The following is an 18,174-nucleotide window of genomic DNA, read 5'->3' on the forward strand; positions in this document are numbered from 1 at the left end:
TTGTTATTTCCAGAATACTGCAAATAAAGTATAGCCATACCACTTCTATTTTCAAAATAGAGCAAAAATTTATTTTATTTTGCACAAATTTTGTTCAATTTTTACATGTATTTGTATTGAGTTTGAGTGGCAAAGTTCTTGTAGGTGGAAGCTGCAGGGATGACTTCTGTGAGAAGCTGCCAGAAGCTTCCCCAGTGTCTGATGGAGCCAGTGCCAGCTGGGTCCATGATGGACCCACTTCTGGCCAATGCTGAGCCCAGCCGTGATGGCGGTAGTGTCTCTGGGATAACACAGTTAAAAAGATGAAAAAGAAATAAAATTACTGTGTTACCGCTGAAGATCAATAGATCACACGGACACAGATCGAGGTGTAGTGAAGAAAGAGCAGAGTTTATTTTTCCTCCTAGGATTTATAGGCTTCTTACCATGGCCAGGGATTGGATGGTCAGGATAACACTTTCTCACTGCACTGGCCATGAGAAATGCCCATCACAAGACGTGTAACAGAAAGAATGTACACATATCTATGTTTACAGTTACTGTCCTGGGAAAGTCCTTAGAAAACCATGTCAGCAAGCTCAGAAGCTGAGTTTTCAGGGCGACATTACTGTACAGGAACAATTGCATCTAGAGAGAGGAGTGAGACAATGTGACAGCAGCAACATTGCAGACACACAGGTCAGTGAAGGAGGGGAAGGAGGTGCTCCAGGAGATTACCCTGCAGCTCATGGCAGAGACATGGAGCTCTATGGTGAAGCAGAAATCCACCTGCAGCCCATGGAGGTCCATAGGGAAGCAGAGATCCACCTGCAGTCTATGGAGGTCTGTAGGGAAGCAGAGATCCATCTACAGCCCATGGAGGACCCACATAAGAGCAGATGGATGCCCAGAAGAATCTGTGCCCCCATGGAAAGCCCATACTAAGGCATTTTACCTTGTTGGAGTCTGTTCCTGAGAGTCTGGAACAAATCTTGGAAGACACTCTCTCCGGAGCAGTTTGTGAAGAACTGCAGCCCGTAGGAAGAGCATATGGAAAAGTTCATGGAGGATTCTCTCCCATGGGAGGGACCCCATGCTGGAGCAGGGGAAGAGCGCTAAGGACATCACAGTCTATTGTCACACAAGGTCATATTATTTGATATGGCTAATTCTTCATCAAGATGATCATGAAATACTGGGAAAAAAAGGAAGGAGAGAAATACAATGGCAGTGGTAGAAGGAGAGTATTTTGAAACAGAAGACTTAGTTTCAGTACAGTGAAAATTTCAAAACTGGTTCTATGTTTTCTGGTATCACACAACAGGCATCCTTTTTGGGCTGACTGACTTATTAGAGATCTTTTTGTCTTAATATAAGGCTTTAACAAACACATGAGGGGGGTAGAACCATACTGTTACTTAATAGGGTTTGTTTACATTGAACACATAAAAAATTTTGGAAAGTATACAAACACTAAAGCTAAAGGCTACAGCTACTAGAATCCTGATTTAAAGAAGATACTACTGGTACTTCAGTCTGCCCTGAATTTGCAGTTTCCCCAACCACTTATATTTTTAATTTTTTTTTTCACAGAGATTAATGTACCTGAATGAAGCTCTTGTCACAAGAATAGTGGTGTGTTTAATACGGGCATTCAAGAAAGGAAGTGGAAAATTAATTTTTTCAGGGAGAGACTGCTGAAAGGCTGGAGTTGGATCTAGACAGCATTTTAAAGGCAGAAGACCTTGTGTATTCCTGCTAACAGAGACCTACACATAAAAAAATCCACACATTTCTACACATGACTCAGGACTCTGAGACTTTTATTATTATTTAGAAGGAGTTTTCAGGGCATGTTATTTTTAGGCAGATTAACCGACATAAGTATAACACAGATCAGAACTGAAGTCTAATAAACATTCTGCTTTCAGGACTGGGAAAAATGTGAAAAGGGCATAGGAGACTCCCTGGAGAAGCTAAGATCATTCAAAAAAAAGCTTTCTCAGCCTTTGCCAGATCACCATGATGAGTTGCATGCAGAGCAGATTCGTTGCAAGGTAAAGCACTTCTCTGTTGATTGTTGTCTCATCTTTGCCTGCCTTTGTGCAGTAACCTCTTCTGTTGTTAACTGGGTTCATATTACTGACGAGGCAAACCTGTCAGCCATCCCCAAGAAACTATCCATGTAACATATGGTCACCATAATACCAGAGTGATCTCACCATAATGCAAGTCCTTCAGAGTAAATAAAAGTCTGATCAAAGTGATACTGGAGTGGGGTCTGAAAAATTCTGTAGAAGAGCTGTATATTGGTGTGTTTTTATTACAGAAATTCTAAACTTATATTTAAACTCGTGGTATCTAAACTTTTGGTTTAGTGCTTTTTGTTTGAGGTGAAGTGACTATGGGGGATTTTAGACAACACTTTTAGGCTATATTATTTGCATTTTGGAAGTGGATTGCAAACTTGAAAATATTTTCAATACAGAGGAGTCCAGACCAGTACTTGAACTTCCCAGATACCTTTGAACTTTGGAGAGTTGAGTAGTATCTTAGCTTCCAACTTCTTGTTATATGGCTGATGTTTTATTCTCTACTGGGCAGTTAATCCCATCATAACTCTGAAAATATTGGTACATTTGGGGTTGATGTTTTCTTTTCCTTGGAGATGGAGCTGAAACAGTTTGCTTGACGTGATGGGTCTGCTCAAATGTGACTTAAATCAGTGGGTAGCACTGCTTGTCTGTTTCATCAACATACTCAAATTTTTATTTGTTAGCCAACTGGTCCTTTTTCCTTGTGTTTTTCTTTTAAGGAATTAGAGAATGCTGTTGAAGGCTGGACAGATGACCTTACACACCTCTCCCTGCTGAAGGAGACTCTGTCTGTGTATATCAGTGCAGACGATATCTCAATCCTGAGTGAGCGAATAGAGCTCCTGCACAGGCAATGGGAGGAGCTGTGCCACCAGGCAAGTACAGCTCTGAGCACTGATGGGAGCAGTATGCAGGCTACAAAAGTGTTGGGAGAGAAATTGAATCCAAGTGGCAGCTTTTAGAAGATGTTCATATCTATGTACCTATATTCAAAAGTGAATTTTTTCTGAGTCAGGGGAAACATGCATTGACATATTCCTGTAGTTACTGCTAGTGCTTCTAGACTCTTGAACTTTGTAATGCCTGTGAGGTCATATTTAAACAGCCTTGAAAAATCAACAAAAGAGTCACACTGTGAGCTGGGACTTGGCATGGCTGGCTGGGAAAAACCACAGAAATAAGGCAGTTACACTTTGCTTTGGTGGAAGACCAGTGCTCAGAAAGGTTGTCCCCTCCCCACTCAACATTGCCCTATTGTACCTTCAGTTCTGCTGATAGCTTCTCCTTCTTCAGACCTCAGTGTCTGCATTTCTTTTAGTGTGAGGGTGACTTGCTTGCCTGCAAAATGAGCTGAGGAGTACCAGGTGCATCACACTGTTAGTGTGCTTCTGGACTCTGATTTGCACACCAGGAAGTGGAGTATTCCTTACCCAGCTTTTCAGATTATTCTGATGTCGTTTCTGTGGTTCAGTAGACGTTGCAGTCCAGATATGCTGGGCCTAACTTGAAATAGTTACCTCATGTAAAATACCTGTGAAGGCTTCAAAAACACCCCCAAAATAGGAAAAATGCTTTAGTTACCAGCACAGAACTTGGTATGAGTTTAGTTTCATTTGAATGAGCAAATGTAGATGCATCTAAATTATGACTCAGTCATTGCTTGTATGTTTATGATAAAAGAAGAAGCCAAGTAAAGAAGTTTTATTTTAGTTTTGAGCATGCTGAGTGTTTCAGGGTGTAACCTAGTGCAACCCTTTGTTCATCTGCTGCTTATTTCCGGAAAGCTGTCACCGGGTTAGAACCACAAAAAGGAAACACGAGATCACGCGCATGTCTGTGTTCAAGCTAACACAGTAGTCAAAAGGCACATCACTTTAATTTGTGAAGGAGCTTCATCTTTTCAGCTGAACTTGATACAAAGTCAGAAATAACCCAGATCACGGTGGGGAGGAAGTAAGTAGTTGTACCAATGTCTGAAACTGGAGAGATGACTTTGCTGCTTAGCATGTGCTGCTATTTTGATTTCATTGTCCATCTTGGTCTGTCACTGCAGTCTGAGATGGTACCACCATTACAGCTGTAACTTAAATGCAGGAATGTTTTCCTTCCTTCTGTATAACTGCAGCATTTGTTTGTTCAGTGTGTCAGGCCTAATCTTTCCTGTCAGGGCACACCTCAGTGCTTTGGAATCTCTCAAGGTGTCATGTCATGACACAGGAAATAGTCATCTATGAAATTAGTGTATTGAAAATGAAGTAAAAAATTACTTTTGTAAAATACATTGTATCTTGGATTTAGCTTTGTATTCATGTGCTTGTGCACAAATGGCACAGACTTTTGGACTTTGGCCTGTACTACCTTTATTTTATTTTTTTTATGCTTTGGTGAAGGATTTTTCTTTTTAATTTAATCTCTTAGACTAAAAAGAAACTAATATCTTTTATAAAATTTTATAAGTGAGCAAGAACTGTAAGCAAATACAATTTTTATCTTCTAATGAAAACTTTGGGTTAGAGGCATTATGAAATAAGACACTGACAGACTACTGAGCTCAACGCTTGGGTGCCTGTCTCAGTGCATAGGATGTAGCTAACAGGAAATCTGAGATCAGCGCTTACCCCTGAACTTACAGGCAGTCACGCAAATTTATGCTGTACAACTAGTTTTTTTCAACAGCAAGTAAGTGGCTGCAACACTTCTTCAAGGCTAGAGGAATTGACAGTGAGGCACCAAGTGTTTTAAGCATGTCTTAAATGCATTTACTATTTTAGTTTCATTTACTCTTTGCAAATGGTTTAAGGTCTCCTTGCGTCAACAACAAGTGAGTGAGAGACTGAATGAGTGGGCTGTCTTCAGTGAGAAGAACAAGGAGCTCTGTGAATGGCTGACACAAATGGAAAGTAAGGTGTCTCAAAATGGTGACATCCTCATAGAAGAAATGATTGAGAAGCTTAAAAAGGTATAGTCTACAACTTGCATGCTCTTCTTTAACTGTTTACTTGTTTGTGAATTTGCTGAAATTAAGGTTTTACCTTACCCTGATATGTTCTGGTGTTTGTTTTCTCTTGCTGTGCAGCATTTTCCTGTCCTTCTTGAGACAGGACCTCCCAGAATACCAGAAAATTAAGTGAATGCAAAGTCAGAGTCATCTGAATGCTGTATTAAGTGTCCAGTCAGAATTGTCTATAATAAGTTAAATTATAGCATATTTATAGAAGTCATTGTAGTTTGGGTTGTTTGGGGTAGGTTTTTTTTTCATTCTTCTGGTAGTTGTTTTTGTTTATCCATCAAATATATAAGAGGTTGTCACTTCACTGTACCAATCAAATTAAAAAACAACATTCACTTGTATTTTTGCTTCATCCCTTTAGTAGTGTAAAGTATATTTAGAATAAGCACCCTGTCTTCTGACTGCTCTTTACTGTCTAGGATTATCAAGAGGAAATTGCTGTCGCCCAGAAGAACAAAATCCAGCTTCAACAAATGGGAGAGAGACTTGCTAAAGCCAGCCATGAGAGTAAGGCATCAGAGATTGAGTACAAACTTGGCAAGATCAATGACAGGTGGCAGCATCTTCTAGATCTTATTGCAGCCAGGTAAGACATTTGTTTCTAAATTTTAAGTGGGATGGATTAATATGCTGGACATCGTGCATTTAAAATCCTTTATTAACTGCCTTTTCATCATAAATTCTGAAATAAGTTTATTCTTTACCATCAACACATTTCTGTGAAATTCACTTCCTTTTTTGGGAAAGTTTTACTTTATGGTACAGGACATTTCCGCAAATATTGCATTTCTTCAAATGAAGCATTTAAAAGCTTCATTATAATAATAGGTGATGGTGGTAGGTTAACAGTTGGTTTGATCTTAAAGCGTTTTTCCGAACTTAACAGTTCTATGTTTTTACAGTATAGGATCAATTACAATCAAATTTAGTGAGCCTTGCTCTAGTAACTTATTACTTTACATGGTGATTAAAACTGGATCCAAATGTGATTTTTCTAAAAATTTCTTGACAGAGGAACATAATCAATGCCTTTGTAGTTTTGGGTTTCAAGAAGAGCAGGTCCAAAACTAAGTGTAAAGTTTTCTGTCAGAACATTTTTTTAACAGATGGAGAAGAGTAACTGCAGATGATGTATGCACACCAGGCTTAAAAACTTTCTATTCAAGGTCAAAAGTATAACAGCAGTTTTCAGAACTTAAAAAAATACAGGATAGTTGTTTGATATGTAAAGAAAATTATTTATTTGTTTCAATATGTTTCAAGCTTTCTGTTTAGCTGTGCCTTCCTTCCATTACCAACAATAATTTTCTCACAATTTTGCATGTATAGCTTATATACTTTATAATTCACATCTTTTTATGTAAGGACATATGCATTAGTAATAATCCTGTTAGCAGCAAAAACGTTTACTTTCACAATCTTTTTCATCTCTTCTTTTTTCATACAGTTTTACTGCATTCTTGCTCTGAAATCTGTTAGCATGGGGGCAGTAAATTTTATGTAAGCAGAAGCATTCCAGGGGCTCCAGCTCCTTTAATAGTAGTATATTTTAAAGCAATGAACTTCTTACAAAAGCAATGAATTTCTTACAGAACAATTAAGTCAGGAACTGTTGCATTACCATCGAGGAGCCTGCTTGGTTTCAGAGGATGTCATAGGTCACCAGTTGTTGAACTTATACAGTATATTTGATATATTTTAATGCTGTTCTTTTGGAATGTTCACTCAGCAAAATGCTCAAATAATACCTTCAGGAAGTTTCTAGCAAAAAGGGATTACATTCAGAAACTGTAAAACACATTTTTAAATTTTCTATCTTGTCTATTCGGTATTACAGATTAGTCCCCACTATAGGGAGAGGTGAGGGTTTAGGATTTTGTATCATTCTTGGGTAGGGAGACATAAGATGCAATATTATACACTTAAACCCTCTCATTCTGTTTTCATGAAGTGTCATGAAGTCCTAGTTCTAAACTAATGTATGTAAAATATTATTCTTTTATTTCCAGATCATTTTAACTTACCCTTCCCAAGTGGCATGCTCAACATTATTGTGTGCAATTAAACTTGTAACTCTTTACATTCCAGTGCTCACTGAAGTGAAATAAAACTCTGCAAATTTGCTGATGTATGGAAATAGATTGTGGAAAGGTTTGTTGCTGGGCTATGAAAATTTTGGAGTTCAGCTCTATCTTAGGCTCATTAAAACCTCATCAAGCGGTTGATTAATGTATGGACAAAATGCTTGTATTGACTTTGAATTACCCATGCAGAGAAGGGTTGACATCTCCCAAGATAATTTTTTAGAAGACTCCAGAGGCCCTTAAGAGTATGCTGTTATAAATTGGCATGTGTTTCTGTTAGGATATTTTGGAATTTGGAGTCTATCATATAACATAATTTTGGCTTCATTCAGATAGTAAAGGCAGATTAGTTGTCCTGTATTGAGAATAAAATACATCTTTTCACATTCTGGATGCCTGACAGTATAATAAATTATTAGAGCCTGCAGACTTTTCAGCAATGCTGCAGTAGTTCCTTGCCTGGAGCATTTTTCTTAGTGGTTTGTTTCCTACAGCTGTGAATAGAAAGTGCTGTGTGTGAAAATGCTTTAGTAATATATTATGGTAATACATGTCCAATCTGAATCTTTACCTGTCAATTTTATACTGTGTGGTGAAACTTCTCCAGTCACCTGTAAAAGCCTCTTTCTTTGTCACATTCCCTTCCCTTACCTGCTACTCTCAGTTGCCCCTCTGTTCAGAGGAGGTCTCTAAGTACAGAAGTGACAGCTGCAGAATTTTCTCTGCATCAGAGACTGCCATTTTTTCCCTTCTGGAACCTTGTAACCCTTTCAGATTAATTTTTCTTATATGCCAGCCTCGTGAAAAAGTTGGCATTGTTTACAGCCAGGAAACAGTGCTATTGCTGCAACTGCTCAGGCTTTGCAAAGAAGGTTTTATATGTGTTTTCATCCTTTCCCCTACCAGTCCCAGTCCACATTCCTGGAGATCAAATCTGGCACGTTGATGAATGCAGGTTTTATTTAGAAACATGACCACTTGTCACCATCCAGTGTCATGTTATCAAGCAACGGCTGGTAACATTTGTTTGGCATGAAACATTTTCTGTACAGTATTCCCAAGCAAAGTGTGCCGCCTTTCCTCCCCCCTCCAAAAGAGCAGCGTTTGCAGGCTTTGGGAGTGGAAGTTCTTCTTTTTAATACTGGAAAATTTCATGGTTGTGGTGGAAGACTTGCATGCTGTGAGGATGGCGGAGGACAACAGTGTGGATTCAGACCTCCCAGACTGTAACTGTGATATCACAAGGCAGGCAGCTATTTTTGTTTGCTTTTGATTGATACTGTTCTTTCTGAAGTCTTGGCTTGCTGGGAAACTAACTGAAATATTGATATGTAGAAATCAGTACTACAGCTAGAAATTACTGTTTTCTGCTTAGTTGGAAAACAGTTGACAGTGATAAGAGGATACTTTGTTTTACAGCTAGTACTTTTGGATCCTGGATTAATTTTTTCATAGCAATGGAGACTTAGAGCTAGTACAGTCTCTTAGCTCTCTGAGAGAAACTGTGGACTGATTTTATGGCTGTTTTCAAATACAAGAGCATGTACACACATGAGAATAAACAGACTGTATCTGTCTGCTTGATGTTTGTGTCATCAAAGGAGCATGACTACAAGCAAAAGGCAGAGAAGGAAAGAAGCTGTAAAGAAAGTATTTCAGCCTTAACTTACCAGTTAATAACTGCTCATATTAACAATTGTTTTGTAACTGCATTTAATACTTGAACTCAGCCTGCATCACCTTGGATTTTTGATTGAGCTTCTCTTTTTCGCTTTTCTTAGTATCTTTTCTAGAAATTTTGTGAATTCTAGAAATTCAGTGTTTGAAAGAGCAAACTGATTTGAGTAGTAAATATAACTGGCTTTACTGGTGTCCTACTAGTCAGTAGTACTGTACTTCGGAAGACAAATACTTTATTACTCATAAAAAGATTCTTTTTAAACTGATCTTTGCAAAGCTGATTTTTCACTATTTCAGAGTGTTCCTTTAAACTTTGTCTACTGCTCCAAGTACTGTTCTAGGATTTTTTTTGAAAACACCTTTTGTGCTTTCTGGTGTCTACTGTACAGGCTTAGCCAACATGCTGTTACTGAGTTTTTCATGTTGCTTTTAAAGTTTAATATTAGTAAGCAGCTGTCTAAATGACTAATGCAGTAGTTATGACTTCTATATGATGCATTTTTCTGTACTTACAGGGTTGTTCCCTTTTAGATTTAAGTGGAATCTAAGACTTTCTTCTTTAGGACTTGTTGAATGAAATATATCTGTGCTTAATTTTAGCTCCAAGTTGTTTTCCCACTGTCTTTGCCCAATAGACATTATTAATAGACAATCTAAAATTATTGCTTTCTTAGGGACATTGAGGCATATTAGTTGGAACAAGAAAACTAAGTATCATAAAACCATTCAAATTGTTAAATGATTTTTCATCAGTAAACCATGAAAACAATTGAATTCTGCTGTGTGTTCCTTTCTGAGAGTTTAAGTATTTATAAAATACACATGTGTATGTGGGGGGGGTGTGTGTTTTGTGAAAAACAACCTTCAAACCAACTGTGTCATGGTTCCAACCCTTTGATTTCAGTGCAGAATTTTTATTATCAGGGAGAAAAGTTACCTGAAGTCTTTCACAGTAACATGGGCAGTTATTGTGCTGCCTGGTGCTGTAGCAAAAGCATGAAATGATTATTGGAATCATTAACATTTTAAACATAATCTTGCAAATTAAATCTCAAATCAAAATTACACTTGGCTAGGGATCCCACATACCTGATTTAGAATTTGACCTTTGTCTCTTAAGCAGAGCTTTTAGAACATAGGCAACTTTGCTTGCTGGAATTCAGAAGGAAAACTCTCAGACACTTTGGATTGCATCTGTTTCTTGACTGAGGATATGTTTTCTGTTTAGCTGGAGGCACAGCACTGTACTGCAGTTCAGTCAAAAAAAAAAAAAAAACCAGACTCAAATAAGCACTTGTTTATTTGTTTCTATCTGTACCATGGGCAAGGAACCTGTTACATTAAACCCAGGACAAAAAAAGAGAACAGTGTTAAGGGTAGATGTAGTGGGGGGACAGGAAGGAAGTTGTAGGGTTTGGGTTTGGTTGGAGTGTTTTTTTAGTAGGTCACACTGTTTTTCTTTCTCTGAAGTAACTTTGATCACGTGACTGAAAGCAGTGATAGTTGGCCCAGACTATTTTTTATGCTCTGACAGGGATGTACTTCTGTGCAGTTGGCATTTTCTGAATGAAGGACGCTTTATAGTTGTTGCAGGCAAAATGTAGATGAAGTCTAGCACAGAGATTAGAGTACCACACAAATGCAAACAAAAAAATCCCAGTCCACAGCTCAGTCTTGCAGATGATCGAGTGACATTGCTTCTCCACAGGGCTGACATGACTCACTGTTCCCTTTCCCACTCTAGCAGGCCTGCAAAAAATCAGTAGCATTGAGCCTTTAAAACATAAGCAGAAAATGGGCAGGATTTCTCTCCTTTTAAATAATGTTAGAGATTGAAAAAAGCTGTATGTGACTTCCAGAAGATGATAACAAACCCCAGTCACCCCATGAGCAAGTTTCAGTTGGTTGAAACCACAAAACGTTGTATGTAGAACCACAGGTGACAAGGAGATGGCTCCCTCAGTGGGTGTTCTACCATCTCCCCAAGCCTAAAGATATAGCTGTGTTACGAGGTGGCCTTGTGATGAGGACTGAGGCAGTCTTTCAGCGTAATTGTATTGACTTCAGTCCCATCAGAGACAGATTTACAGATTGCCCAGGTTTTTTTCCAGTTACCAGGGGGGGTTTTTTTAGAGATCAAAGCCATACAGCTGTTGATCATGAGACTCCATCAAGGAAGCTGTATTTGAGCTGTTCTTAAGGGTTTTTAGCAACAAAGAACCATGGTTTATCCATCTGTGAACTAAAGAGAGGGCTAAAAAGAGAAAAAAATTGGAAAGACTTTATGTTTTTTTTAAGATGTCATTCATACCTTTGTGAGTCTCTTAATGATCAGCTGCAACTACTGCTTTCAGTGTGGAAACATGATAAATTTGCTGGTTAGTATTGTGAGAAAAAATGTGAATTGCTTAATTTGAATTATAGGATAGTCATTTTGTTTCTTGAACAAATTTGGCAATCTGTTATATATTTTTTTATTTTTGTTTATAAACAATTTATAAATTATTTATTTAACAAATATGCAACCAATTTAGTCAGTCGGTCCCCAACTGCACTCATCGTTTAAACCTTTATGGTATTGAAACACTTAAGTAGAAGAACAATAGGAGCATAAAAAAGGACATTACTCGAGATTGTTTTTGGTAGTACACAAACAGGGAGAAAGAGAGAGCATAGAAAAAAATTCAAAATCCACTAATAATGTATGTTATGAAACATGGGGATAGGAAGGAGAGAATTACTGAAGGATGATGTTGCAGTTCAAACAAGTTGAAGGAAAAATTATTGAGATAGAATGAAAGTTTAGTTGAATTTATTCACTCTATAAGCTTAATGCTGTCTTGATTAAAAAAAACAAACCACAAACAAACAGAAATCTATTTAGTTTTTCCTGGTCATTGATCTTCCAGGGTCAGGAGTCCAAGAAAAATACTAGTTAGAAATCACTATGCAGTTCTGTTCCAATTTCATCTGTTTAAACCTGAAATAGTCCAATCATACCAACTTAAAGCAGCCCTTGAGATTCAAGAATTCCTCACAAGTTCTAAGCTGAGCTTCTTGCTCTGAAACTTGTTTATTCAAGGACAAGTCTTCACCTTGGCTCAGGTTGCCCAGAGAGGTTGCAGATGCCCCATCCCTAGGAGTGTTAAAGGTGAGGTTGAACGGGGCTCTGAACAGCCTGATCTAGTTGAGGATGTCCCTGCTCATTGCAGAGCAGGTGGACTAGATAACTTTTAGAGATCCCTTCCAACCCAAATCTTCTCTGTTACTTAGTTCAGTGTTTTCATGGTTGTGAAAAAGGCCTGTTCACTCAGTGTACTCTCCCACCAGTACAGGATAAGTTATTTGTACTCTAAGAATAACAGTTGTCATTTATTAGTCAAATACACAACTAAATTACTTAGATTGTTTTGTGGGTTTGATGTGTGTGAGCTCATTAATTTAAAAAAATCAAAAAAACACAGAAAACTTTTCTTAACAAATATTAAAGTCGACTGATAAAGGTACAGAAGGTTTGAAAATGTTGTGTGGCATTAATAAGTACTCAATTTTTCTTAACCAGCAGCTATGAATGCAGAACTCTGCACATATAATATACTTCTGTCACATAATAAAGGAAGACTTTACAACAGAACTCGCTATGCAAGTGAAGTTTCTCTGAAAACTTCTTGAAGCATATGCTGTGAAAAGTTTTCTTCAGGGTGTACTTAATACTGCCATATTTTTTTTCTTTACAGGGTAAAGAAGTTGAAGGAAACCCTCATTGCAGTGCAGCAGCTGGATAAAAACATGAGTAGTCTGAGATCTTGGCTTGCCCACATTGAGTCAGAGCTGTCCAAACCCATCGTCTATGAAACTTGTGACTCTGAGGAGATACAAAGGAAGCTAAATGAGCAGCAGGTAAAATACAGCACACTTAGCAGGTGAACAGTGACATGGGGAGAGCCAGAGTGTCCTTGGGCTGCCCACAACCAGTTCAGTTGAGGGGGCATGAGGCAAAATGGTTAAATATCAAGGCAAGTGGTACTTACTGTGTCACTTATAGAGCCTTCTGCTGGCCTTGACATCGAATCCACCAGGAGCTGGGTGACATTTCCAAGAAAGGTAAGGCACCAAGAGATGTAACCTGAACGAGTTATTGCAATTGATTTCCTTTGGGGCTTGTGGTTTTTGTTTGTTTGAATTGTCTGTTCCCAGAGGCAAAACTGACACCTATTAGACCTTGCAAATTTTTCAAATGCTTGAAAATTATTGGTTTTAGCAACCTTTCTAACTCAGTTTTATTTTGCAGCTTGTTTGAGAGTCACTTTGCACGCAAAGATGCATGAGCTAGCTATACATGTGAAGTTAAAATTGATTGGTTTATACTACACAAAGCCTTTATGCAGTGCTAGATGAAAATATGTAGAAAAATTTGAAGTCAGCCAGTTTTTGGCATTGAAACTAATGTTACTTCTAAGATGATTTACTATTCTTTCTCCTTCCTGTTCCACCTCACTGCCCAGTGCAGTTTTACCTAGAAGCATATTGCTGGAGAGAATGGTTGTCCTTTGTGTTCATGTTGGTTATTTATGGGCAAAAATACCTTTCTGTTGCCCACTGGAGATGAGTTAGATGTTCTCCTCGGTCCTTTCTCTGGAGGAGAAAGAAATGCGTGGGAAAAGGAAACACAGGATATTTTGTGGATAATTTATGAAGAGTACAAATGGGCATTTTGCTCCTTTAAGCTGAGGGTAGAACTGACAGCCAAGTACTCCCTCAGAGATTCTTCCAGCTTCTCAACCGATTTGCTAGTTCTCTGTTCAGAATTACTTATTAATATTTTATATGGAATTTACATAGGGATAATAATTTATAGCACAGAAGTGTCACTAATGAATGGTGTTTCTGACACAATAAAGTGCTGGGAAGGGCTAAACATTGCTATCAACAAAGTAGACAGTTGAGATTATGTACTAGAATCCCTGTGTGCAGATATCCCGTAGTTTATTACAGCCACTTCTTGGGGGTTTTATTTTGGGCACAGAGACTGGTATATCTCTGCCTTCCACTGTTTTCTTGTGGTGACAGCAGGCAGTGACGTTCTGTAGAAGTGAGAGTGGTTTAATCTGAACTCTAAAGGGGAGAAATAGAAGTGAATCTTACAATGGGAGGATGCCATATTTGGAAATACAGTGATGATTTGATAATGGTACAAGATATGGTTATAATAATAATAATGATTTTAAAAACCTATCCACTTCCAATGCATGGCAACCAATATTTTTATTAGTTGGAGGCTATATCACTATTCACCACACCTCAGAAGGCTACCTTCTCTCTAAATACTTTGTCCTTCTCTCTTCTCCTAGTGACTTTGTGTTCTTTTCCATGTCTGACCTTCCACTGAGGTCATGTTGTCTTCCCAGTTGTTCATATGCAAAATCAGGTTAAAAAATGTTGTGTTGTGAAAGAGGAGGGACAAATTCCATTTATGAAATTCCATTATCTACTTTTCAGCATCTGCTTTAGCCAAGCATTAGCTTTGCAGATAGCTGGTCTCTACTGAAATAAAAAATGCAGTTGAATCTGAATATGCTGGGGTAGGTAGTGTATCTTCAATGCAGTATTTTCGTGGGGTAATGAACTTAATTTAAAGGATACTTGTTTATTTATTTTCTCAATCTTCAATCTCTTGAAGTGTGGAAAGATGATGTTTGCTTCTGGGCAAATAAAGTAAAAAAAAGAGGTTTTGTATAGGTGACAGCAGTGCATAAAAGTGACACTCCTTTGTGAACTAACCCAAAGGCTTAACGTTCTCTAATAAACATAATAAATTTTGAAATCTGGGAAATAAATATTAGACTGTGGAAAAGAAATAGGCATTGCTTGTGGAAATGTTCTGTAGGTGAATAAAAAAAGTGTAATTCTTAGGAATGCTCAGGACCCACAGTTCTCACTACTGCTTTACTCCACAACATTAGAAAGGCGATCATGTTACCTGAACTTACTTAACCTCAAGTCTCATAGCTGTCTGGAGTGTGTGTTTCATAAAGTATGACATCTGAATATAGTATCCACCTTTCTATAATATTTCAGGGCAGATAGAAAGAAAAATAAACACTTTGACATCACAATGCAAGTATTTTTCAGGCAAGTGAAGTGAGAGGGCCATTGCCAAGGAAGAAAAGATTGTGATTTTCCACTTGATGTTCTCAAGTAGATGTTCACAAAATAACTTTCTAGTTGAGAAGATGAACTAGATTACTTAAGTGAAACCCCAGTTTTTACAAACAAAAACAACAACAAAAAAAAAGGTCCACCTTGGTCTATTTCCCATTTCTTGAGTATTTTAATTCAGCATTTAGATCTCATTTCCCATGTCATGTTGCTATCTTTAAGAAAAGTTCATTTCAGTTAGACATTAAATATATGTAGGCACAGTGTATTGACACTGTATTTCCCTTTGAATGCCACAGTTTACTTCAATTGCAAAATTATAGAGCAGTTTATCTCTACTTATCCTCAAGCTGCCATATTTTCCTACATAAACCTCCACATCTCTAATTCTCCTATTGGTTCCTTCCTTCATCTGAATCAGAATTGAACCTAGTATTCTAGATGTAATATAGCACTTTTTGATGTAGTTATACTAGTATTATTTCTTTGTCACAATTGGAATTAGGTTGTCTTGGCTTTATTATTGTCCATACTAATTTTTCCATGTAATATTCTGATTTATTACAAATGTTGACAAAAGCAGAGTTTCTTTTCATTGCACTGATCCAACAGCAACAGCCAATTAATCACTTTTGTGGTTTGTCTTAACTTAAATCAGGAGATCAAAACTAAGGTGAAATATTAATTCTAGAGGAAACATTATCATCCACTGATCATGAACAAATCATTGAAACCAAGAAACCACCAGGAAATATAATACTGATCACATGTAGTAAGTTCTAAGACGATGTGAGTGCATTTTTCCTTAGGTGTCTGGAATTTTCATTTTCCATCTCCAGTGAAAACATTATAGAACTGGAAACTTGAAGGAAGAAAAATCTTCTACACATGCACTGTTCAACATGTGCTACTGCCAATCTCCTTGTCAAACATGCCACTTTGGAGCTATCTCACCTGCAACATGTTCATGAAGGGTCCCTCCACCAAATCCCTGCAGTACATAAGAATGTATTTCCTTGTCACACTTCTCTTACTAACTTCTGCTTTACATTCTCTGTGATAATGGGAAAGGCTGAGAATAATTTTACCATTTATTGGTGATGTTGATTAAATGTGTGTGAAAGATGCTCAGCTGAGCATGCAAAGCTCTGGCAGTTTGTCCCAGTTAATGGTTTGGTGTACGTAGTCTCTGGGAGAGTTGTGCATGCTGCCAGATTCTCCTGGCCTCATTGATAATATTGCATCACCATTTGCGTAGATGCACTCTCAGATGGTATTACTGGATGTTTTTCTTATGTTTGCAAGCTTTTTTCTTATTTTAAGTAAGTGGAAGATAAATACATTTGCATGGATGTATGTTTGGCAATTTCTCTTAAGAACTAATCTCTTCACCTGCAGGAACTCCAGAGGGACATAGAAAAACACAGCACTGGCGTGGCATCTGTTCTCAATCTGTGTGAAGTACTTCTTCATGACTGTGATGCTTGTGCCACAGAAGCAGAATGTGACTCTATCCAGCAAGCTACACGCAATTTGGATAGGAGGTGGAGAAATATCTGTGCAATGTCAATGGAAAGGCGACTTAAGTAAGTCTAAAACACCTACAGATTAGTCTTTCCTTCCACAGGCAGAAATATAGGATGGGATAGATTATATATATATATATATATATATACACACACATTATATGGTTGTAGTACTGAATAAAAGAGTGTAAGGTTTAGAAAAAGATCAAGCACTGAGTAGAATCCAATATCTGCTATGCCTCTATGAAAAAAGTGAAATTTCGGGTTGCACATGCCTTTATACAAAGCACAGATAATCTTCAAATTTCACTCACAAGTCATTCAATAGAATGATTTATTATTTCCCATACTTCACAGTTATGATGAGAGAGAAACTAGAGAAAGTTTAGATGATAGTAATGACTCTGAGATTTAGAAAACATGAAAAAGGGAGGTTGTAATACTTAAATTTACACAAGAACTACTGAGATTGATGGGAAGCTAGTTACTGAATGGGTGGAAAGTTATTCCAGATACTAGGGTTTATATGTAGCTGGTGTTCCCCAGCAGTTTCTCTTATGTCTGATTTTGTTCATTTGGAAGAATTTTTAGGACTGAGCACTTACATGGAATTTCTTCACCTGTCCACATTAGCTGTGCTGAGCAAATGAGGGCCACAACACCCATGATTCTTGGGTGTAATCTGGTTAACTGCACATGCTTAGACAATCATATCCAGAAGGTTCATTGTTTTCTATTCCCACACAGCATAGTTTGTTGATTTCAACAGCAGTAATGATGTAGATTAATGATGTGGGGCTATGCTGTGTACTGTGTGCTGACTTAGTAATGAGACACGTTCACAGATTTAAACTCCTGTATTTAAGATATTTTCTTAAACTTTTTAAGTTGTGAAGCTTATTTCTGATATGTTTATACAGTCATATAAAAACTAGGAAGAACTTGATGTTCCAAAATGCTGAATTGAACTTTTTATGATCTTTAATTTTAATTTTGTGGGATAGTCTTAATGTACTTACTAAAGTGGGTTTCTTTATTTTATGGAAAACATTTATTGCTTGTAGGTTTGAATCTATATCCACAGATTCATACATTAAGTAATTTTATACAATTGCCATGGAAATTCTTGAATTGTATATATCTATAAGTTCCATGTTAAAAGTTCTACTTATAACTACATTTATAAGTTCTGTCTTCCACATTGTCTATGAACATGCATGGCTTTCGTAACTTTGTGTCCAACACATCAATTCAGAACTGCATGGAACTCCGTTTTACTTTCTTAGAATGTACACATTATGCTTTAGTGGATTTGTACTGGTAAGTTAACTGAGCTATCAGTATTTAGGATCTTTATTGTACTAGAAACAGTTATTTGTATTACGGAGCAACTTTGCTGATGCCACTGGTACTGCATTTCAGAAGTTATTTAGTGTGTGCTCAGCTTTTTAGAGCTTCTATTACAAACATAAAACTTTTTTAAATACTGATTCCAAAATTAGATGCATTAGAAAAAAAAAAAAAAAAAGCCTTCATCTTATTCTATCTTAGTCTGGAACGAGCCAGCCTTCCCTGTGGTTTGTTGAACAGTCTGGCTGGCAGAGTTAGATTATTAGTTATTGTCTAGTGCAGTGCTAGTT

General features: G+C 37.4%; 1 protein-coding gene across 11 annotated transcripts in view; it reads left to right on the forward strand.

Moving 5' to 3' along the window:
* Window positions 1-18,174, forward strand: part of SYNE1 (spectrin repeat containing nuclear envelope protein 1) — a 301,154-nt gene that overhangs the window by 254,305 nt on the left and 28,675 nt on the right. For 10 of the 11 annotated variants that reach the window (XM_033512756.1, XM_033512754.1, XM_033512746.1 and 7 more), the window contains 6 exons: window positions 1,911-2,036; window positions 2,795-2,950; window positions 4,876-5,034; window positions 5,505-5,671; window positions 12,587-12,749; window positions 16,407-16,594. In XM_033512756.1, the coding sequence (XP_033368647.1) occupies window positions 1,911-2,036; window positions 2,795-2,950; window positions 4,876-5,034; window positions 5,505-5,671; window positions 12,587-12,749; window positions 16,407-16,594 (959 nt within the window). Of the gene's footprint in view, window positions 1-1,910; window positions 2,037-2,794; window positions 2,951-3,668; window positions 4,029-4,875; window positions 5,035-5,504; window positions 5,672-12,586; window positions 12,750-16,406; window positions 16,595-18,174 lie in introns of those variants that run through there. The other variant, XM_033512755.1, reaches the window with a different exon arrangement.

This window comes from Parus major, chromosome 3 (genome assembly GCF_001522545.3).
Source record: "Parus major isolate Abel chromosome 3, Parus_major1.1, whole genome shotgun sequence".
Classification (NCBI taxonomy): domain Eukaryota; kingdom Metazoa; phylum Chordata; class Aves; order Passeriformes; family Paridae; genus Parus; species Parus major.